Source organism: Leopardus geoffroyi, chromosome B4 (assembly GCF_018350155.1).
Source record: "Leopardus geoffroyi isolate Oge1 chromosome B4, O.geoffroyi_Oge1_pat1.0, whole genome shotgun sequence".
Classification (NCBI taxonomy): Eukaryota; Metazoa; Chordata; class Mammalia; order Carnivora; family Felidae; genus Leopardus; species Leopardus geoffroyi.
The window spans coordinates 60,981,319-61,005,588 of NC_059341.1; the positions used below are offsets into that span (position 1 = coordinate 60,981,319).

A 24,270-nucleotide genomic window follows, 5' to 3' on the forward strand; every position below is an offset into this window, starting at 1 on the left:
AAATATAAATGTTTAACCATATTTTTAATTTTCTGTATTCAGATGCTTTGAGTATGGAGCCTGCTTCTCCCAGGATTAATCCATTTCTGGAGATAGTAAACAATTTGCCTATGTGTGCACTTTTCCAATTCAGACCAACCTATCCAGAGGCTCCATCCCAACGACCTCCTTTCTTTCGGATCTCACACTCTAGACTACTATCCAGGTGTCCTGACTGCTCCTGGGCCAGCTAACAGACAGCTAGAGACACTCCCTTTGTCCATGGCCTGCTGAAATTTCTCAAACTAGCCAATCCTAAGGCTGTTTAGCCTGTCCACCTGTTCTCCCCCACAAAATAACACAATAAAGACTCTTGCCCACAGACACCCTCTCTCTCCCTCTGCCACCTGACTGACCCCGGTGCTTCTCCATGTGCCACTGCCCCCGATGGTGTGCCTGCCCCTCCTCTTGGGAACTGTGAGAGTTCTGCCATTTCGCATTACTTCCTGATCTGTTGGCTTTACTGGACCCCAAATCTATTCATATACTATATTTTAAAGCAATAAAGAACACAAAACATGTGAAATTTAATATTGTATATAGTATTTACCATTTCATAAATCATTTGAAAACACTATTTAAAGGCTGCAAAGAAGTCCATCCCATGATTACATTTAGTTTTTTAGTTGATGCTTTGTTGATACCTTTAGGTTGTTTTCAGGTTTACACTGTTGTAATATTTTAACAAATATCTATGCATAAAAGCCCTTATGTGCATCTTTAATAATTTTAGGGTAAACTCAAAGACATAGGATTTCTGGATCAAAGGATGGAAATGGCCTTTTAGAAAGGTTATATCCATTGTCATTCCCACCAGAAGTCTATGAAACTACGAGAGTGTCTCTATTCTTACCTCTTCTTCTCCAAGGCTCCTTTGCCAGTATAACAATTTATCAGGATTAATCAGTTTTGATAGGGGAAAAGTATCTCTTTTTTCACTTCAGTAATTCCCTGGTTATTTGTAATGTGATCAGCCCAAATTCGAAGGTACTGATCATAAGGGAATTGTGGAAGCTACCCATTCTCTTGTGTATTTTGGAACCAGGAAGTGAGATTGGAATTATCTGAGCCTCGTTACCATCTTAAGAAATTATTCCCCACTGTCAATTGTAGGTTTTTGGCTTATTTCACCCTTTTCTGTCCTCATTTTAATTTTTTAAATGTTTTTATTTTTGAGGCAGAGAGAGAGCATGAGCAGGGGAGGGGCAGAGAGAGAGGGAGACACAGAATCCAAAGCAGGCTCCAAGCTCTGAGCTGTCAGCACAGAGCCCGACATGGGGCTTGAACCCACGAGCAGTGAGATCATGACCTGAGCCGAAGTCGGATGCCCAACCGACTGAGCCACCCAGGCGCCCCTTCTGTCCTCATTTTAATCATCTGTTTCTCTTCAGGATGTTACCTCTGTATATTCTTAGACATTTTCCTCTCCTGTCCATTCCCTAATGCCATCCTGGGTAACTTTGGTCTTTCTTCTCTCTTCCCACATACTCTGTCTTCACTACGGCACCCCTGTGAGCACCTTTTATGTAGAGCCTTGAATCCCGAAGTCTGAACTTCTCCCTGCTGACTATAGTCTCCTATTTTGACCCTCTCCCACTTATGCAAACGTTCCAACCACCTGCCTATTCTTTTCAGCTTTTTCTGGGTTGTCTTTGCTTTCCTACCCAGGCTGTACTCCGTGATGGACCATTTTACTGTGATGTGGACATCACTTACTCATTTGTCCTCTGACTTTCTGCATACTTCCCTGGCAAGGGACTGGCCTTGGGCAAGTAAAATTGTCTATTTCCTCTGCTTTGGTTCTGCAGCTATTGTGTAATCATGGACAAAATCACATGCCAGCAAAAGCTCTGCATCCGTGGAATCTAGGAGTATGTGGTTTCCCCTGTACTAGTTGGAACTCAAAGAAATTAACAGAGTCTTAAAGTAAAAATTAACAGAGAAAATAAGGCTAACTACATTTTCATTTATGAAGTCTGAGGTAGTTAGACTTTGCCCCAGGGTCTTCCACCTGGGTTTCTTTCTCACCGTATCTGAGCCATCCTCCCCTAACAGGATGTCATCTTAAGAATCATCCTTAGGACGTACCTTTTAGATATTCTTGCTACTTTTGAAGTCATGGCCAAAAGAATAAAATTTCCTCATTACATAGGAGAGATTGATCCTTCTGTGATTTTACAACAGCATGTCTGAGATACGTGGTGGTTGATCCACAGGTGGAATCCTGCTACGCTCCATAGGAAAGGGTTTTGGCTTTCTCTGTCTGTGCTTGGCATCAAAGCCTTATTTTCCCAGCCCAGCTGGAAAGGGTTCAGAGTACGGCTCCGAGCACAAGCCTCATTACAGAAATAAATAGGAACCCAGGTAAGAAGCCAGCCATTCAGGTTGGGCAAAGGTAGAATGCATTAGAGTGAAAGTTGTAGCTTTTTAACAGGAAGACTAATTCCTAGTAAGGTGAACAGTACAGATGTACCCGCTGCCTTGTGAGGACTGGCCCAAGAAATGGGCTGAGATGCAGTGCTAGGTAACTTCATTAGCTCCCTGCTACCTGGAAATAAAGCTCTGATTCTGTCAGTGGGACATCCAGGGTCCTCCATGAACTAGTGCAATCTACTTTTCCAGCTTGATTTCCTAATGTTTCACACGATGTCAGGTCGTACTAATGTACTTGTTATTCCCCAATAGTCCATGTATATGCCCTTTTCTTTCTCAGTTGTATGTCTTATAACAATAAGTATATTGTATATTTTCTGTATTTGGAACGATATACAAAAGTAGAGAGGGAAAAAAAATCCTTTGATTGGCCATTTAGACAAAACACCTGAAAACATTTCACTGTGTCTCTTTCCAGGCTTTTTTCTCCCCTGAATATACATTTTCTTTGTATCTTGTTTTACATAGTCTCTGTGCCTTTCATCCTGCTTTTTAAAATAAACATTGCGCAAGCATTTTTCATGTTCATAAACCTCATAAACGTCATTTTTATTTTATTTTATTTTTTATCAACAGAAGCTTATTTCTTATAATTCTGTAGACTGGAAGTCTGAGGGTTTCAACACGGTTAGGTTCTGGAGAGGATGCTTTTCTGTTTGCAACTTGCCAACTACAGAGAGAGAATGAGCTAGCTCTCTGGCCTCTAGATAAGGGCAGTGATTCCATTCAAGAGGGCTCCACCCTCATAACTTAAATACCTCCCAAAGGCCCCACCTTTAAACAGGATCACTATGGGGATTAGATTTTAACATATGAATGTGGGGGGGGAGACACAAACATTAGTCTGTATACCCCCCCATCCAAATAGATTTTAAAGGAAAAATTATATCCGCTTATTTCTTCCTCAAATTGCCCCAATATATTGTGTCCATCCACTCAAGAAGGAGCGCTCTCCTTGCTGTGTTATGTAAGGAAGTGCGGGCTGGGCAGAGGGAAAGGGAAGTGATGGGGGAGCAGCTAGCTTTTGAGATTATCTATGTGACAGTATCAAAGCCTTCACTTTGGGAAACCTGTCAGATAGCTGAAGCTATGACTCTCCAACCTTACAAATGATGATAGATGTAAGAAATTTCTATGGAAAAGCTACAAGGATTGAAAAAAATGTCTGTGCAAAGGGGTCAGATACCCAGGCAGCAGGGCAATGTGACTGAATAAGAGTTAACGTTTTCAACCTGTTTCTTAGGTCACATTAAAAATTCGAAGCCCTCTCACTTTAGATTGAATAATGGAATGTTAACTTTTTTTTTAAAGTTTAATTGTTTATTTTTGGGAGGGGGAGGGGCCGAGAGAGAGACAGGGACCAAGGATCCAAAGCTGGCTCTGTGCTGACAGCAGACGCTCGGCTCAAACTCACCAACCGTGAGATTATGACCTGAGTCGAAGTTGGAAGCTTGACCACTGAGCCACCCAGGTGCCCTGGAGTGTTAACCTTAAAAATAAAACTGCCAGTTATTTTATTAGCAAAAGATGGGTTTACTCGGGAATAAAGGAGAATTACAAGCTGGGGCAAGCAGGCTGCCAGAAAACCGTAGGCAACTCTCAAGAATAAAGGAGAGGAATGCACTTTTCTAGAGGAAAGAGGGAAGTCGTGAAGGCTGTTGTAAACAAAAGTCCATTGGAGTGAACCGAAGCTGGCAGTGGAGTGGCTTCTCATTGGCCGGACTGGGACTGTCTCTCATTGACTGGCTTGTTGGGGGAGGATAGAAAAGTAGCATCCAGGTGCAAGGCCCGTCTCTTCCTATTGGGTCTGCAGTTGAGGAGTGCCAGGGCGTCAGAGCATCCAGCTCAATCTCCATTTTCGTGACTGTTAATCCATGTTTTGTGACTTTTAGTGGATTTTAATCCATGTTAGTGACTCTATTTTAGTGAGGTTTCCCGTTATTATTTTTCACAGGGGCAAATGCCAAGTAAAGCTTTGTTTCAAATGCAGTAACTGGACGGAGCCACAAGAAAATAAACTTTCCTAAAATAGAATTGCTTCTTGGTCTTCCTTCACCCAAGCCACACCCATTCGCCAAAGATGTTGCACTTTTCAACAAACAGAAAGGAATAGTGGAGATGCCACCAGTACAACCCTATTATCATAGGAAGAGACATTAAACGTCAGGTTTTTTGGCATAGAAAAGCAGGATGCCAATTTATTAGTGGATGCAAAATATCTCTATCAGAAGACCTTGTCTGGGCATCCATATGGTTTCCTTCACTTTTCTCCTTGTAGGTAGACCCAGGTAAAAATCCTGCTTTTAAATCAAAATTCAAATTCTCCTCTTCTCCCAAGGTCACGGAGGCTGAAATCACGGGAAAACGATAATGGGTGCAATTTTTCTATAATAGTAGGGTATGTATGTGTTGGGGTCTGAAATTGAGTTCAAAAACAGTTACAGTGTGAAGGGTCTGTCGACACATTCTGTCTGAGAGAACAGATGGAAATTTGGAAAATGACACATTTAAGCCCCTGTACCTTAATATCCACCCTTTATTTTGAGCAAGATAGTTGGCTGGCTTCAGAGACTAATGTGGCTAAATACCCGCTCTTCCTCAGGGTTTGGCTGACTGTCAGGATTGACAACACAGGAAAGGAGGTCACTGAGAGACTCTTTCCTGCCTCCTCTAGGCGTGGTCAGAATTCATAGATAAATAAATCTTGAGGGACTTTCATGAAATCTCAGTAAATCTAAGCCTCATCCTTATTTTGAATTTTCTAGGCAATCTGCATTCTGCATGGTGAATGATGATCTAGGGATCTGGTTTCTGGTCAGATAGGGCAATTTAGTGTGCATTTTGTTTCATATGTGAGAAGGTAAAATTTATTTTGAAAAAGCCCAATTTTATCCATCAGACTTGTACCAGGAGGTGCATTTTCTAAAACTTGACTCTGATAGGTATTCATTGATTGAATAATGAAACGTCGTTCATGACGGCATAGGATTTTACTGAATTGCCACCTGTTCATAATGTTCTCTTAGCCTGAAAACATGCTTTTAAGCATTATTCCCTTCCCCCAAACAGAATTAGGTGCTCTTCCCTCTGGGTTCTTGCAGCATAAACTTGTACCTGCATCTAGCTCTAACTTCATTCTGTGTTTGGTTTATGTCTATACACCCCCATTTGCACAAACGTATTTAGGATCATAAGCTTCTTGACAGGAAGTACTAAATCTTAACCTTTTAAAATATATCCCCCACCTACATTAAGCTCTTAATAAATAGTATGAAATAATAGGATATTTTTTTTTTTTATTTTTTTTTTTTCAACGTTTATTTATTTTTGGGACAGAGAGAGACAGAGCATGAACGGGGGAGGGGCAGAGAGAGAGGGAGACACAGAATCGGAAACAGGCTCCAGGCTCTGAGCCATCAGCCCAGAGCCTGAGGCGGGGCTCCAACTCCCGGACCGCGAGATCGTGACCTGGCTGAAGTCGGACGCTTAACCGACTGCGCCACCCAAGCGCCCCATAATAGGATATTTTTTAAATGTTTGTCTATTTTGAGAGAGAGCGAGCATGAGTGGGGGAGGGGCAGAGAGGGAAAGAGAGAATCCCAAGCAGGCTCCACTCTGTCAGTGTAGAGCCTGACATAGGGCTCGATCTACTAACAGATCATGACCTGAGCCAAAATCAAGTGTTGGACACTTAACCAAATGAGCCCCAGGGGAGACCCATTAATAGAATATTTTTAATCTCTGTTGAGCAAAAGCTTTGTTTTTTATTTGTTTTTTAAATTTATTTTTAATTTACATCCAAGTTAGTTAGCATATAGTACAACAATGATTTCAGGAATAGAGTCCAGTGATTCATCCCCTATGTATAATATCCAGTGCTCATCCCAACAAGTGTCTTTTTTAATGCCCCTTACCCATTTAGCCCATCCCCCACCCACAAGCCCTACAGCAACCCTCTGTTTGTTCTCTGTATTTAAGAGTCTCTTATGTTTTGTCCCCCTCCCTTTTTTTATATTATTTTTGCTTCCCTTCCTTTATGTTCATGTTTTGTATCTTAAAGCTTAGCATAATACCCTCTAGTTCCACCCACATTGTTGCAAATGGCAAGATTTCATTCTTTTTGATTGCTGAGCAATACTCCATTGTGTGTGTGTGTGCGTGTGTGTGTGTATACCACATTTATTTTATTTTTTAATTTTTAATTGTTTTAATGTTTATTCTTGAGAGATAGAGTGTGAGCGGGGGAGGGAGAGAGAGAGAGAGGGAGACACAGAATCTGAAGCAGGCTCCAGGCTCTGAGCTGTCAGCATAGAGCCCAATGTGGGGCTTAAACTCACAAACCACAGGATCATGACCTGAGCTGAAGTCCGACACCACCTGGGCCTCCCAGGTGCCCCTATATACCACATCTTCTTTATCCATTCATCTGTTGATGGACTTTACTTTGGCCCTTTCCATACTTTGGCCATTGTTGATAGCACTGCTATAAACATGGGGGTGCATGTGCCCCTTCTATCCCTTGGATAAATACCTAGTAGTACAATTGCTGGGTCATAGGGTAGTTCTATTTTTGACTTTTTGAGGAACCTCCATATTGTTTTCCAGAGTGGCTACACTAGCTTGCATTCCCACCAGCAGTGCAAAAGAGATGCTCTTTTTCCACATCCTCGCCAACATCTGTTGTTGCCTGAGTTGTTAATTTTAGCCATTCTGACTGGTGTGAGGTGGTATCTCTTTGTGGTTTTAATTTAGACACATCTGGATGTCTTCTTTGGAAAAGTATTCATGTCTTTTGCCTATTTCTCCTTGGATTATTTGTTTTTTGGGTGTTGAGTTTAATAAGTTATAGATTTTGGATACTAACCCTTTATCTGATATGTCATTCAACAAAAGCTTTTTCATGATTTGTGTATAGTACTGTCTACAGATGGTATTATTCTTTAAAAAACTTTAATGTTTATTTTTGAGAGAGAGAGGGAGAGACAGAGTGTGAGCAGGGGAGGGGCAGAGAGAGAGGGAGACACAGAATCCGAAGCAGGCTCCAGGCTCTGAGCTATCAGCACAGAGCCCGATGCAGGGCTCGAACTCACGAGCCATGAGATCATGACCTGAGCCGAAGTCAGATGCCCAACCGACTGAGCCACCCAGGTGCCCCGATGGTATTATTCTTAATAGTGCCAAGTAGTACTTTATCCAGTAGTGACTAAGCATCTTTCAGTATAAGTCCGTGATAAACAGTTTTTGATTTTCATTATGATGTGTTACCACAAACCTATAAAATAATTACTTCTTGTTCTAGAAAGCTACTTCAGACTGCCAAATCCCATATTACACAGTACCTTTATTCCAATAGACAATCAAGTGTATTTTTCCCTCTGTCAGAAATAAAACAGAATGAAGTAGTGGTAGGAAGTAGGCCTGCTCATTTGTGAAATAGCACCGTGGGGAACTGCATATTCCTTACTGTGGGAATTTTATCATTTCCGGCAGTCCAGGAAGGTGAATCTGTTAGTTCTGATTTCACATCTCTTTCAGATTCTCTTTTGAATGTCTAGGGGTAATGAAATGAAACGCAGTTCATTCTTTCAACAAACCCTATTATTATGTGGCAGGCACTGTCCTAGGATTTGGGGATATGAGATGATATGTTCCTCAAAACTTTCCAGGCCTGGAGCTTACTGTGGATCCCATAAATCCTTCTTTTATCTCTTTTGTTGATTCTATGAGCTGAACACCTTTTGGAATCCCGAAGAGCAGAATCTTATTGAAACAATAAAAAGTACCAGAAGCAATAACATTGAAAAGTGCAGGCGTTTAGCACCGAGAAGGACACAGCATCACTTTTGTGGCATCCTTGGCAAAAGTGCATAACCTGAATTTAGTCATAAGGCAGTATTAGACAAACTGGGTGACATTCTACACAACTGGCCAGTAACTTTCAAAAACCTCAGGGACAGAAGAAGACTGAGGAAATGTTAAAATGTAAAGGAAACTGAAGGGGTTCCTGGGTGGCTTAGTTGGTTAGGCAACCAACTCTTGGTTTCAGCTTAGGTCATGATCTTGAGGTTTGTGCAGTCCAGCCCCATGTTGGGCTCTTTGCTGATAGTGCGGAGCCTGCTTAGGATTCTCTCTCTGTCTCTCTCTGCCCTTCCCCTGCTCATGCTCGCACTTTCTCTCTCTCTCAAAATAAACTAAAAAAAATATGAAAGGAAACTGAAGACACCAAATGTACCATGTGACCCAGGATTCAATCCTGAACCAGCAAAAGGATATTAGCAGGGCGATTAGCAAAATTTGAGTATTCCTGGTCTTGGGGTTAAGTAAGATATTGTCATTTGGGAAATCTGATTAAAGGGTGTATGGGGGTTCTTTGCATTATTTTTATGGTTACGAAATTATTTCAAAATTAAAAGTTTAACATTTTTAAAAATTATTTTTAATTTTTTAAAATGTTTTTTAATTAAAAATTAAGAGGCATTGAAATCAGTGCCTTTTCTTGATGGACACCTTATGCATTACTATGGCTCATTACTATGGACTCTTTTTTGCTGGACTAGTTACTTAGCATCACTATTCGTTTCAAACAGATTTCAATTTAATTTTTTTTTTTTTTAATTTTTTTTTTCAACGTTTTATTTATTTTTGGGACAGAGAGAGACAGAACATGAACGGGGGAGGGGCAGAGAGAGAGGGAGACACAGAATCGGAAACAGGCTCCAGGCTCTGAGCCATCAGCCCAGAGCCCGACGCGGGGCTCGAACTCACGGACCGCGAGATCGTGACCTGGCTGAAGTCGGACGCCTAACCGACTGCGCCACCCAGGCACCCCTCGTTTCAAACAGATTTCAAATACATTGTTTGATTCACCCAAACAAACATGAAATTTGCAGGAAATTACTTCTGTTTTATTTTATTTAAAATTTTTTTTTTTAATGCTTATTTATTATTTTTGAGAGAGAGACAGTGCACAAGCAGGGGAGGGGCAGAGAGAGAGGGAGACACAGAATCCGAAGTAGGCTCTAGGCTCTGAGCTGTCAGCACAGAGCCTGATGTGGGGCTCAAAATCACGGGCTGTGAGATCCTGACCTGAGCCAAAATTGGATGCTCAACTGACTGAGCCACCCAGGCACCCCTACCTACTTTCATTTTAAAGAAATAGTCTCAGATGTGTTAAATGACTTGTTTCTCCCTCCCCTCCCCTGCCCTGAATAAACAATTTGTAGTAGATAGACCAGACTAAAACAGTTTTGGGGGCATGGATTCTCAGAAATTAAGAAGCAAATGTTTATATTGCATAAATTGTTTTTAACACAAAGTTATTCATAGGATAATTTAAATTTTATGTAAATTTTAACATAGCACACTACTGCACTGAAAATAGGTAGTGGGACAAAAGTTTTTAAGTTGTATGAAAAATATAATTTTTCCACCCTGCCATTGCATTCTGTGAATGTGTGTGCCTGTGTGTATGTATATTTTCTTTCAAGCACAATATCACATTCTAAATTTGATCCCTTTATAACTATGAGCCTGAACCAAATGGCTGCTTGCTCTCCCCTACTTATGATTCCCAAACAGCTGCCCATTTCCCCCAATTTATTTCATCTTTGAGGAACTGATACTAAATGATAAACATTAAAAATATTGTTAGATTGATGACCATCACCAGGGAGATGCATGTAGGACGGAGTGAGATAAAATGCTAATGTCACATTTTTAAGTTTACTTATTTATTTTGAGAAAGAGAGAGGGAGAGAGAGAATCCCAACAGGCTCCATGCTGTCAGAACAGAGCCTGAGCAGGGATCTCACAACCCGTGAGATCATGATCTGAGCCAAAACCAAGAGTCAGACGCTTAACCGACCGAGCCACCCAGGTACCCCTAAATTCTGAATTATTTTGAGTGTTAAATAACACGTATTACCCAACTCAACGTCAAAAACACCAACAATCCAATTAAAACATTGGCAGAGGACCTATTAGAAAGTGGGGGAGGGACAGTAATGTATCCCCCAAACTGAGAAGGACTTTGAAACTGGAAAATGAAGCAGGCGACACCATACAGTTTACACAGTCTTATTCAGGGTAACTTAACTGACAGGGGGAATTGGGAGGAGGATGATCCATGCAGTCCGCATAGCTATTCTCCACAAAGTCCAGACCTTAGTCCACAGATTTTATAGAGTGAGGGGATATGTGGGAGGGCACTGTAGTGAGATGAAAGGGCTCACACACACCTCAGAAGGCTTTCATGCACTTAACTGACAGCTTCCTTTTAGTTAGATCTGTGGCACCCCCTGTACATCAGGAAAGAAGGAAGTCTATGTTATCTCTAACAGATTAATGAGAGGCTGAAACAAGCCTTCCCACCAGGCAGGCATGTCTAAGGTATGTATATTAATATCCAAGTGGCCCGGAACACATAGCCCCAAGAGAGGCCCTTGAGCAAACATGAACAAGATGGAGGGCCAAAGACGGAGTCAGTATTGTTAGCATTCTTACAGTACATGAGTAGACATTTTTCCAAAGATATACAGGTGGCCGACAGACAGGTGAAAAGATGCTCAGCATCATTAATCATCAGGGAAATGCAAATCAAAACCACAGTGAGATATCACCTCACACCTGTTGGAATGGCTAAATCAAAAGACAAAAAATAACAAGCGTTAGTGAGGATGTGAAGAAAAAGGAACCCTCATGCAGTGTTGGTGGGAACATTGGTACAATCACTGTGGAAAACAGTATGGAGGTTCCTGAAAAAATTAAAAACAGAAATATCATCTGATACGATAATTCCAGTACTGGGTCCTTACCCAAAGAAAATGAAAACACTGGGGGAGCCTGGGTGGCGCAGTCGGCTAAGCGTCCGACTTCAGCCAGGTCACGATCTCGCGGTCCGTGAGTTCGAGCCCCGCGTCGGGCTCTGGGTTGATGGCTCAGAGCCTGGAGCCTGTTTCCGATTCTGTGTCTCCCTTTCTCTCCGACCATCCCCTGTTCATGCTCTGTCTCTCTCTGTCCCCAAAATAAATAAACATTGAAAAAAAAAATTAAAAAAAAAAAAAAAAATGAAAACACTGATCAAAGAGATATATGCATCCCTATGTTTACTGCAATATTATTTACAATAGCCGAGTCATGGAAGCAACCTAAGTGTCCACTGATAGATGAATGGATAAGGAAGATGTGGTGAATACACACACACACACACACACAAATATTACTCAGCCATAAAAAAGGATGAGATCTTCCCATTTGTGACAATATGGGTGGACCTAGAGGGTATTATGCTAAGTGAAATAGATTGAGAAATATATATACCATACAATTTCACTCATGCAGACCTAAAAAACAAAATAAATGAATAAACAAAAATAAACCTATAAATACAGTGAACAAACTGATGGCTGTGCCAGAGAGGAGGCAGTTGGGGGGATGGGCAAAATGGGTGAAGAGGAGTAGGGAGTACAGGCTTCCAGTTATGGAATGAATAAGTCACAGAAATAGAAAGTACAACATAGGGGATATAGTCAATGGTATTGTAATAGCATTGTATGGTGACAGATGGTAGTGACACTTGTGAGCATAGCATGACATATAGAGATTTTAAATTATTATGTTGTGCACCTATAATGTCACATTGTCAACTATATGCAAAAAAAATTTTTAATAGGAAAATAGTATTATAGAAATGTATAAATGTTATTTTTCTTGAAAAAAATAACATATATTATCTTCGCCATTGAGAGGTGACAATTTGGTGAGGAAAGACAATATCAAAATATTGAAGGATGCGCCTTCAAAATGGGTTCAACAAAAGCAGAATTAACTTTCAATTCCTCAACGCATGGTCTCATCTTCTAAATGAGAGGCTGAAAGTAAACTGGGAGGTTAAAAATGAAATCTTTACTCTTTAAATTGTGAGTCACCTTTTAACAAAAATCTATGTGATCTTTTCATCCAGAACTAATTAGTCCCACTAACCCATATTTTCCTTTTGTTTACAGAAAGCCCTCTGTTTTGAATTCACTTCTACTGACATAGCCAAATTTGATGGGACATAGTTAATTAGGGGGCAGTACTCCCCCACTCGTTAGGAAACATACAACTAAAGACCAGTGCTTTAGATTTTGATTTTGTGAAAAGAAGAATATTATTCTGCCAGTCTAAAGATGGTCCATTTCTTATTTTAAAAGTTAGTGAGGCAGTAGGATTGAAATATGAAGATCATGTTTCCTAGAATGAGAGGCAAAAATATCTTTATTTTTGTTTTGAACTTATGTGAGGGAAACTGTGTGCTTGCTTGAGTGTGTTGGAGGCTGGAGGTGGGTGGAAGGGTCTGGTATAAACCATGGTTCATAGTTGGTGAATTTTTCCCCTTGATTTGTCACTTATTGTAAGAAACTCACCACATTTTCTGTGGAGACAGATGGTGTTCTGCCATTCAAAGTCCATCAGATTGAAGTCTGGGAGCTGAAATCATAATTAATCTCATGTGTATCTGGTGATCCTGAATCATTCCCATTAAGAGAGTCCAAGCCTAGAAGTCTTGCAAGACCAAAAATCAGAAACTTAATTCCCAAGTGGCCAACAATCATTGATAAAATTATTCTCCCCACTTCTTTTTTTGTTTGTTTTTTGTTTTTAATGTTTATTTTTGAGAGAGCGCAAGTGGGGGAAGGGGCAGAGAGAGGGGGACAGAAGGTTCCAAGTGGGCTCTGTGCTGACAGGCCGACAGCAGCAAGCCCGATGTGGGGCTCGAATTCACATGACCGTGAGATCATGACCTGAGCTGAAGTCAGACACTCAACCGACTGAGCCACCCAGGTTGCCCTTCTCCCCACTTCTTTATTGTGAGATATACTATAACCTATAGAGGTTTGTAAAAATTATATATGTAGTTTAAGAAATTAAAAAAAAAAAATCTGTGAACTCACACCCAGGTTAAGAAATAGAACACAAATTCCTTAGATGCCCCTGTGTGTCCTTCAGTAATTGAATCCAGATGAACCTTCTCTTCTCCCAAAGAGAATTCTGACTTTTGTGTTAAGTGTTCCTTTGCTTTTCTATATAGTATGGCAACCTCTGTAGGTATTGCTAAAAAAAAAAAAAAAAAATAGTTTTACCTATTTTTAAACTTTATATAATTTTTTTTTAAAAAAGACATGCTATAGGTTTTTTATCTGTCACTTTTTTTGGCCCAGCATTACTAGTTTGAGATTCATCCATGTTGATATCAGTACTTCATTCATTGTTACTGCTGTTAATATTTCATTTAGTAGCTAAACAGTTTATATTTCTGTCAGTGGAAATTTAGCTTCCAGTTTTCTCAGGTTTTTATTTTTGTTACTCAGCTATAAGCAGTGCTTGTACGTGTCTCCTCATATGCATGGAGTTTCACTATGTACCTAGACCTGGAATGCTGAATCATATGTTATATGCAATATTCAATTTATTAGGTAATAACAAAAGTGGCTTCCAAAGCGGTTGTAGCGATTTACATCCCCACTTAGCAAAGCGTCAACCTTTCATTGCTCCACATCGTCACCTACATCTGGTGTCCTCAAACTTTTCCATTGTAGCCATGGGATGGGTAGATCACCATTGTTTACTCTGGCTCTTCCTAATTGCTAATGAGATTGAGTTATCTTTCCATTTGTGTATTGACAATTGGAATTCTTTTATGAAGTGCTTGTTAGTCTTTTATCCAGTTTTCTACTGTGTTGTTGCTTTTTCTTGTTGATGCAAAGGCATTCTTTATACAGTCTAGATATTAACCGTTTGTTGTTTATATGTGTAACACATATCTTCTCTCAGTTTGTGGCTTGTGGTTTCATTTTCTTTATAGTTATCTTTTGATCAACATTAACTTAATTTTAAGAAGATTGAATTGATCAGTCTTTATTGGTGTTTCTTTTTATGTTTTGGAAAGTTCTTTCCCCACCAATAAAATACTGTCTCTCCTTTAGAGTCTTTTCTGTTACATTTTTACCTTTTATATTTAGGTCTTTACTCCAGCTGGAATTGGGTTTTATATTTGGTATAAGGTAGGGGGTCCAGTTTTATTCTTTTCCATAGAGAAAACCACTTGGCCTAGGACCAATTACTAAAAAGCTGTTTTCCCCACATTGACCTGAAATGCCACCTCATACATTTAGCAGATGTCCATTTATACGTGTCTGGGCCCTCTCTACTTTTCCTTTGGTTTGTCTATACTTTAATTACTATAGCTTTATTAATGTCCTGATATTTGATACAGCAAGTCCTTCCACCTTCCCTTGTCTATTCATGACCCATTGCACTTCCATATACATTTTATATTGTTTGTGAAATTCTACCAGAAAAAAGTCTTTTGAGAGGAATTCAATTACACATCTATTTTAGGAAAATTGACAACTTTGTGATACGGAGGACTCTAATCCAATGGCATATCTTCCTATTTACTAATGGATGTTTTTTACTATTTTAAATAAATTTTTATATTTTCCTTATACAGATCTTTTTAAAAATGTTTATTTTGAACTGACTGAGCCACCCAGTCACCCCAAAGATCTTACACACTTTTATTAGATTTCTTCTTTAGGTGCTGCATATTTTTTGAGGTTATTGTAAATTGTGTCTTTTTAAGTATCTTATTGTAAATAATATTTTTATTACTGGTGAATAGAAAGGCAGTTGATTTTTATATATTGATAAGTTGGCTTATATATAGCCAACTTGTTACACTTTCTTTTTTTTATTTTATGTTTATTTGAGAGAGAGAGAGAGCGAGAGAGCAGGAGCAAGGGAGGGGCAGAGAGACCAGGAGACAGAATTAGAAGCAGGCTCCAGGCTCTGAGCTGTCAGCACAGAGCCCGACGCGGCACTTGAACTCACGAATGGGGAGATCATGACCTGAGCCAAAGTCAGATGCTCAGCAGACTGAGCCACCCAGGCACCCCTACACTTTCTAATTTTAATCATTTATCTGTTGATTATTTTCTGTTTTCTATATACTCAGTCATATGATTTATCAGTAATAGCAAAAAACATTTGTCTTCCTTCCCAATTGTTAAACCTCATATTTCTTTTTCTTTCCCTACTCCACTGGCAAGTCTTCTACTATTGTGTTGAAAAGGAGTAGTAGTAAAAGATGTTCTTGTTTCTGATTCTAAAGAACACGCTTTCAGTATTTCTTCATTAATATTTCTATATCTATTGAGATAATCACATTTTCCCATTAATCTGTTGTTCTGGTTAATCATATTCATTGATTTATTAATATTAAACCAGTTTTGTATTCCTGGAATAAAACTATCTTGGTCATCCTGGGTGATTCTTTTTATACATATCTGAATCTTGCTAACATTTTATTAAGATTTTTTATATTTGTTCATAAATGAGATACCCTGTAATTTTCTCTTATTGTACTCACATTGTCAGGTTTTTAATTTTAAAATTATGAAATCCTCACTAAAAAAGAGTTGGGGGCCAGTATATTCCTTCTTTTTCTGTATATTGGAATAGTTGTGTAAGAAAGATATAGTGATATTCAGGTCTTTGTTTTTTTTAGCTTCAGTTTTTGTTGGTTAAAATTCTCTAGGAATTTTTTCATTCTATCTAAAATTCCAAATATTTAGGGGTGCCTGGGTGGCGCAGTCGGTTAAGCGTCCGACTTCAGCCAGGTCACGATCTCGCGGTCCGTGAGTTCGAGCCCCGCGTCGGGCTCTGGGCTGATGGCTCAGAGCCTGGAGCCTGTTTCCGATTCTGTGTCTCCCTCTCTCTCTGCCCCTCCCCCGTTCATGCTCTGTCTCTCTCTGTCCCAAAAATAAATAAACGTTGAAAAAAAAAATTAAAAAAAAAAAAAAAAGAAAAGAATGTTCATGAGATTTTTACTGTCTTTTAAATCTCCAGACCATCTAAAATTATGACCCATGTTCACTTATATTTACTTACATCCTCTTTCTTTCTTGAAAAATCTTGCCATAGAGTTATTAGAGTTACAGTCTTTTAGAAGAATCCATGTGTAGCTTTTTGATGTGCAATTGTTTGCACTGTATTTCTTTTAGTTCTTTGGATTTTACATATCGTTTTCTAATTTCTTAAAATAAAGGTTAAAATTTCCTTCTAAGTAATGCTTTCACTATCTCCACGTATTTTGATGTATAATATTTTATTATTATTATTTAGTTACATTTTATAATTTTATATTTGAATTCTTCTTTATCTGAAGGTGTTATTGGTATATTTCTTAATTTTTAAAGATACAGGGATTGTCTAGTTATCTTTTTGTTACTGGTGTCTAGCATAATTACACCAAGTCACTAAATGTTTGATGTATGATAGTCTTTTGAAATTGTTGAGACTTACTTGCTTTTTGTCCAGTATATTGTTAATTTTGATAAATGTTCCATGTGTACCCAAAACAAACAATGGGTTTGAAGCTCCTAGGGATAGTGGTCTATATATGTCTATTACACCAAACTTGCCTATTGTGTGGATTAAATTTTCAATATCATTGTTTTTGAATGCTTGATCTATTGGTTACTGCTAGAGATGTATTAAAAATCTGCCACGATTGTAGAGTTATTGCATTCTCCTTGTTAATACTACTTACACATTTTCAGTCTATGTTGTAACTTATAGATATAAATATAAACTTGTTATATTTTAGTAAGGGAATTATAGTTATTCAGGGAGGCCCACTTTTGGACTATAGGTTATTTTTATTTCTGTGATTTTGATTTTTATATTTTATTAAATATCTGATAAGCCACGTTTTATACAAAAAGGATTTTATTGTCATATTTAGCAACTTAGGGTTAAAGATATTCATGTCCCTTGACCTTGTTAACTCATTTCTGGGATACTATGCAAATAAAATAACCAGTAGATAAAAAGGTTTTCGTACCATAATATATATTTGTGACAGTGAAAACAAACATAGATTCTAACAATAGCAGAATGGTGACATTTGATTTTCCCCCTTCCTTTCTACTTCTCTATGTTTTCTATACTTTCTACAATTCTTTTACAATTAAATGGGGAAAATAAGCTTTAAAATATGGACTAACAAATACATTTCTAATATTTGAGTGTATGTAATTTGTCTTTAATTCTATGTTATGTTGTTATTTAGGTGATACCTTTAAAATAACAAGATAGTAAAGCCATTTAAAATGTGATAGGGATATGTATAAAGTGGAAGTTAATGTTAAAGATAGATGTCCTATTGTGCTTTATCTGTCATAGATAGAATGCTGATAGAAAAGAACGAGTGTATTGCTCCCATGGTTTCCAGTTATGTGAGCCCATGGACAAAACCAACAGCTATCGGATCCCTCAGCCCACATGTGACAGAGCTCCCAAGAAAACGAAAAGGAAGTGATTCAGACCCATCCCAGTAAGTGAATTTATGAAATCTTTGATTCTAAGGAAAAAAGAAAAAGATTACTTTGCAAATCACTGATGATTTTCAGTTACATGGTGACATACGGATGGGGACAATTATTTCTGCACCCAATTGCTTCCTCTGTCACTGTCTGATCTGGAACTTTTCTGTCGAATTCTGAAACGTAGTAGATATCTAGGGGGAGTCAGCTGGAATTTGAAAGATATAGGAACATAAGGTTAATTTAACATTTATGGTCATATCAAGATACTTACCTTCCTATTTGAATTGCTTAACTATGAAGAGAACATCTTCCTGCATGCACTTAAAATAATAATTACCACGTTGCTTCTTGCCTTACTCATCATTTATATAATAACCAGCCCTTGGTTATCTGTGGTCAGTTAAATCATATAAAACTCTTGTTTTCCATGTTTATTAAGCCAAATAGATAACAAAGCCAATGTTGAGGATACTTTCTATCTCCTTGTTTCTTTTGTTGCATTAATACAGCTCACAGCCCCCAAATATTCTTTAATGAACTCCCCAAAGCTAGGGTTTGTATGGTGAAATTGATAAGGCAAGGTAAATATTGCAATCTAGAGTACTCCATTTTAGGCTGGTACTTTACATAAATATGATAGTTGATGACAGTTTTTCATGAAAGAAGGGAAAAATTTTGAGTAGGGTGACAAGATGAGAACATAATGAAACATTCTACTTCTTTTTAGGCCTGTTCTTCCCAATATACTTTATAATTTAGCTAAAATTCCCAAGACAGCAGAATCAGTGTTATTCAAATGTAAGTACCAGTGCACTTCCCAGCCCCCCTCTAATTGACTTGAAAGTATTCTACAGGTTGTCTGTATTCTCTTATACTCTCCCAGTAATGTGAACAGTCATAAAAAATAACTGCAATTGACCAAGTAACTGTCTGGCATTGTTTGCTAATCATTTGTAGTCCCCACTCAGCTCAAGCTAGAAGTGATTGATTATAAGTTTTATGTTCTTTCTTTTTCTTCAGAATCATAAGCACCATTGTTCTTTCTTAGGATCCAAATAAGATTGTGGCTGTTGAAGTAGAGCAGTGAGCACTAGAGGTAACACAGTTTTATGTCACATATGGGGCATGGATGAGACCTTACAGTGGTTTGGGGAATGAATGAGGAAATGGGGTCATTGGTAGGCAAAATAACAGAAACATGCAAAATACTGACAGATAGTGATCTTTTGGCAGAAGACAACACTAAAGATTAGCCAATTGCCCACATTTTAGAAACTGAAGAAGTCAGGAGTCAAAGATATCAAGTGACTTGCCTAACATTACACAACTAGTTAGAATTCCTGATTGTTAGTGTGGTAGTTTCTTCATTACACTGTTTCCTGTCTCTCTGCAACTGGATAGGGTAGCTTACTTCTAGCACATGAGGATAATTATGCTGTCCATTTCCCAACATGTATGGGTAGGTGACCCAAGACCTCCTTTCTTCCATGTCAGGAATCATGACAAAAAAAAAAAGAGGTGGAAAAGCTTTCTCAGTACCCTTTTACCTATCTTCTTTCAACAAAGAAATAAATATCAGCAACCAGTGGCAGCAGGTAAGTCCTGGAATTCGACCTGACATAATTCCTACTTGAAGAAGGTGAAGAGGAAGAGAGTCGAAAGAGAGTATACACCCCACTGATTTGCCCATTATCTACCTTAGAGCTTCTCCATTCTGCCCCAATCCTTCTTTCATTCCACCATATTCCATTCCTCTGATGAAATGATGGATGTCAAAGTACTTTATAGGTTTTACAAAATACTAATTGTGTAGCATTTTTCCCAGAGACTCAGGGTGTGAAAGCCATTCGGTAGATATGAAGTTGATTTCGTTGGTGGAGCCTCAGAATATTGGGTATTTTTAAACAAAGAATGTATGAGAATGTTTACCATTTTTGCAGCACTCTTGGTTTTGAATGGAGAGCTGGTTCTCTAAAATGGTCATGGATGAAGACTCCCTGGAATGTAGTTATTACAATTTCTTGAGTACCTACTATGTGACACCCAGTAGACTGGGAGGAAGAAATACAGATTAGACAAAAGAAACGTGTACAAATTAGAAAGGTACAGATAACTATTACACATGATAACTGTCATAACATACACCATGAGTTCTTTGGCAACAAAGACATTTGGGCATTTAAATGAGATTGGGATCAGTAGGGAAGGACAGCTTCCTGCAGAGGTTGACTTAAGCTGAGTTGTAAATGAAGAATGGAAGTGAGCCATTCTATGCAGGAGTAAAGGAGGTATTTTATGTAGAAGGAAGAACTGTTCAGAAGCACAGGGCACAAAATATGAAATAACACTCTTTTAATCAGGAGATGTGGTTGGCACAATAAAGCAGAAGGTGTACACAGAGGTGGGTGAGCTATGAGACTTGAGGGATGCACGTGGACTGGGTAAAGAGATCTGTTGAACCAAAGAGTATAGAAATTATCTTGCATGCAGTCAGGAAAACAGAAGGATTTTAAGGATGAGAGGACTTGATCAAATTACATTTAAAAAAATTGTTGGCCTTGGTACGTTTTGTATTTGGTAAAACATATATAACATAAAAATTGCCATTTCAACCATTTTTAACTATACAATTCAGTGGCATTAATTATGTTCACAGTGTTTTACATTGTTACATTATTACTACTGCCTATTTCCAAAACTTTGTTATTACCCCAATCAAACTCTGTGCTCATTAAATAATGATACTCCATACCTCGTTTCCCTCAGTCCCTGGTAACCTCTAGCCTATTTTCTAGTTCTATGATATTGCCTATTCTAGATATCTTACATAAGTAGAGTCGTGCAATGTTTGTCCTTTTGTATCTGGCTTATTTCACTGGGCATTAAATTTTCTTTTTTTTTTTTTTCAATATATGAAATTTATTGTCAAATTGGTTTCCATACAACACCCAGTGCTCATCCCAAAAGGTGCCCTCCTCAATACCCATCACCCACCCTCCTCTCCCTCCCACCCCCCATCAACCCTCAGTTTGTTCTCAGTTTTTAAGAGTTTCTTATGGGCATTAAATTTTCAAATTTTATGTGTGTTACAGCATATATCAGAATTTCATTCATTTCTTTTTATGGCTGAATAATATTCCATTGTATGTATATACCACATCTTTGTACCATTTTTTTAATTTAAGTATAATTGACACACAATATTACATTAGTATCAGATGCACAACATAGTCAACTTCTCTATGCATTATGGTGTGCTTATCACATAGCTACAGTCTGTCACCATACATCCCTATTACAATACCATTGACAATATTCCCTATGCTGTGCCATTTATTCCTATGACTTACTCATTTTATAAGTGTAAGTCCATATCTCCTACACCCCTTCACCCATTTTGCCCATCCTTCCCTCTGGCAACCATTAATTCTCTGTATTTATAAGTCTGATTCTACTTTTTGTTTATTCATTTGCTTTGTTTTTTAGGTGCCCCATGAGTGAAATCATATGATATTTGTCTTTCTCTTGGTCTGACTTAGTTCACTTAGCAAAATACCCTCTAGCTTCATCCATGTTGTTGCAAATGACCTCATCTTTTATTTGGTGGTGTAATATTCTAATGTGTGTGTGTGTACCACTTCTTTATCCACTTCTCTATTGATGGACACTTAGGTTCCTTCCATATCTCGGCTATTGTAAATAATGTTGCAGTGAACATAAGGATGCATGTATCTTTTTGAATTAGTGTTTTGGTTTTATTGGGTAAATACCTAGTAGTGGAGTTATTGGATTATATGTTATTTCTGTTATAAATTTTTTGAGGAACTTCCACACTGCTTTCCACAGTGGCTATCCCAATTTACATTCCCACCATAGTGCATGACTTTTTCTCTACATCCTTGCCAACACTTTTGTTATTTCTTACCTTTTTAATTTTAGTCATTCTGACAGATGGAAAGTGGTATCTTATTGTGGTTTTGATTTGCATTTTCCTGATGATTAGTGATTAGCTTTTTTTATGTGTCTGTTGGCCATCTGTATGTCTTTGGAAAACTGCCTATTCAGATCTTCTGCCCATTTTTAAATCAGATTGTTTGCTTTTTGGGTGTTGAGTTGTATAAATACCTTTTTGGGTGTTGAGTTGTATAAATACCTGTATATTTTGGATATTAACCCCTTATTAGTCATTTGCAAATATCTCCTCCTGTGTAGTAAGTTGCCTTCTTATATTGTTGGTTTCCTTTGCTGCACTAAAGCTTTTTATTTTGATGTAGCCCAATAGTTTATTCTTGTTTTTGTTTCCTTTGTCTTAGGAGATATGTCTAGAACAATATTGTTACAGCCAATGTCAGAGAAATCACTGCCTATGTTCTCTTACAGAATTTTTATGGTTTCAAGTTTCACATATAGGTCTTTAATCCATTTTGAGTTTATTTTTCTGAATGGTGTTAGAGAGGTCCAGTTTTCTCAGAACCATTTGTTGAAGATACTCTCTTTTCCCTATTGCCTAATCTTGCCTAATTTGTCATAGATTAATTGACCATATAATGGTGGGTTTATTTCCAGGCTCTCTATTTGGTCCCATTGATCTATGTGTCTGTTTTTGTGCCAGTACCATGCTGTTTTAATTATTATAACTTTGTAGTATATCTTGAAATTTGGAACTGTGATACCTCCACTTTTGTTCTTTTTCAAGGTTGCTTTGGCTACTCAGGGTCTTTTGTTGTTTCATACAAATTTTAGGATTGTGCAAGTTCTGTGAAAAATGCTTTTGGTACTTTGAGACGGATTGTACTGAATCTTTAGATTGCTTTGGGTAGCATGGACATTTTAACAATATAAATTCTTCCATTCCATGAACATGGAATATCTTTCCATTTATTTCTGTCATCTGTAATTTCTTTCATCAGTGCCTTGTAGTTTTCAGAGTACAGGTCTTTCACCTCCTTGGTTGAGTGTATTCCTAGATATTTTAGTCTTTTTGGTGCAATTTTAAATGGGATTGTTCACTTAAAATGTCTTTCTGCTAGTTTGTTATTAGTGTATAAAATTGTAGCAGATTTTGGTATATTTTGTATACTGCAAATTTACTGAATTTATTAGTTTTTTTTTTTTAACATTTATTATTGAGAGACAGAGAGACACAGAGTGTGAGCAGGGGAGGTAGAGAGAGGGGGAGACACAGAATCTGAAGCAGGCTCCAGGCTCCGAGCTGTCAGCACAGAGCCTGACACAGGGCTCGAACTCACAAAGTGCAAGATCATGACCTGAGCCAAAGTTGGTTGTCCAACCAACTGAGCCACACAGGCGCCCCTAAATTTATTAGTTTTAATAGTTTTTTGATGGAGCTTTTATGGTTTTCTATATGTTATGTCAAGTCATCTGTAAATAGTGACAGTTTCACTTCTTCCTTATCGATATGATTGCCTCTTATTTCTCTTTCTAGTCTGATTGCTATGGTTAGGACTTCTAGTTGAATAACAATGGTGAGTGGACATCTTTGTTTTGTTCCTGATTGTAGAGGAAAATCTCTCAGTTCTTTACCACTGAGTATGATGATGGCTGTGGGTTTTCATATATGGCCTGTATTATGTTGAGGTGTGTTCCCTCTAAACCCACTTCGTTGAGAGTTTTCATCATGAATGGATGTTGAATTTTGTCAGATGCTTTTACTGCATCTATTGAGATCATATGATTTTTATCCTTAGTTTTGTTGATATGGTTTATCATGTTGATTGATTTATAAATAATGAATCATCCTTGCATTCTTGGAATAAATCCCACTAGATTGTGGTGAGTGGTCCCTTTTAATGTATTGTGGAATGTAGTTTGCTAATACTTTGTTGAGAATTTTTGGATCTATATTCATCAGAGATATTGAGATATTGGCTTGTAGGTGTTTGTGTGTGGGTGTGTGTGCGTGTGTGTGTCTGGTTTTGGTATCAGGGTAATGCTGGCCTAGCAGAATATATTTGGAAGCTTCCCTTTTTCTGTTTAGAATAGATTGAGAATAGGTATTAACTCTTCTTTAAATGTTTAGTAGAATTCACCTGTGAATCCATCAGGTCTTGAACTTTTATTTTTTGGTCATTTTTGAGTACCAATTCAATTTCATTACTAGTAGTTGGTATGTTCACATGTTCTTTCTTCCTGATTTGGTTTTAGGAGATTGTACGTTTCTAGGAATTTATCCATTTCTTTTAGCTTGTCCAATAATTTTTGCTATATAATTTTTTGCAGTGTTTTCTTATAATCCTTCTGTATTTCTGTGGTCTTATTTTTCCTCTTTTGCTTCTGATTTTATTTGGGTCCTTTCTCTTTTTTTTTCTTGATGAGTCTGCCTCAGGGTTTATCAATTTTGTTTATCTTTTCAAAGAACCAGCTCTTAGTTTTATTGATTTTTTTTTTCTATTTTTTTCTTAGTCTC

General features: G+C 38.0%; 1 protein-coding gene across 11 annotated transcripts in view; it reads left to right on the forward strand.

Moving 5' to 3' along the window:
* The window catches only part of ARNTL2 (aryl hydrocarbon receptor nuclear translocator like 2), a 125,169-nt gene that overhangs the window by 25,006 nt on the left and 75,893 nt on the right, over positions 1–24,270 (forward strand). For 6 of the 11 annotated variants that reach the window (XM_045466212.1, XM_045466216.1, XM_045466219.1 and 3 more), the window contains exon 2: positions 17,705–17,851. In XM_045466212.1, the coding sequence (XP_045322168.1) occupies positions 17,705–17,851 (147 nt within the window). Of the gene's footprint in view, positions 1–17,700; positions 17,852–18,863; positions 18,940–19,337; positions 19,439–24,270 lie in introns of those variants that run through there. The other 5 variants (XM_045466215.1, XM_045466217.1, XM_045466220.1 and 2 more) reach the window with 4 other exon arrangements.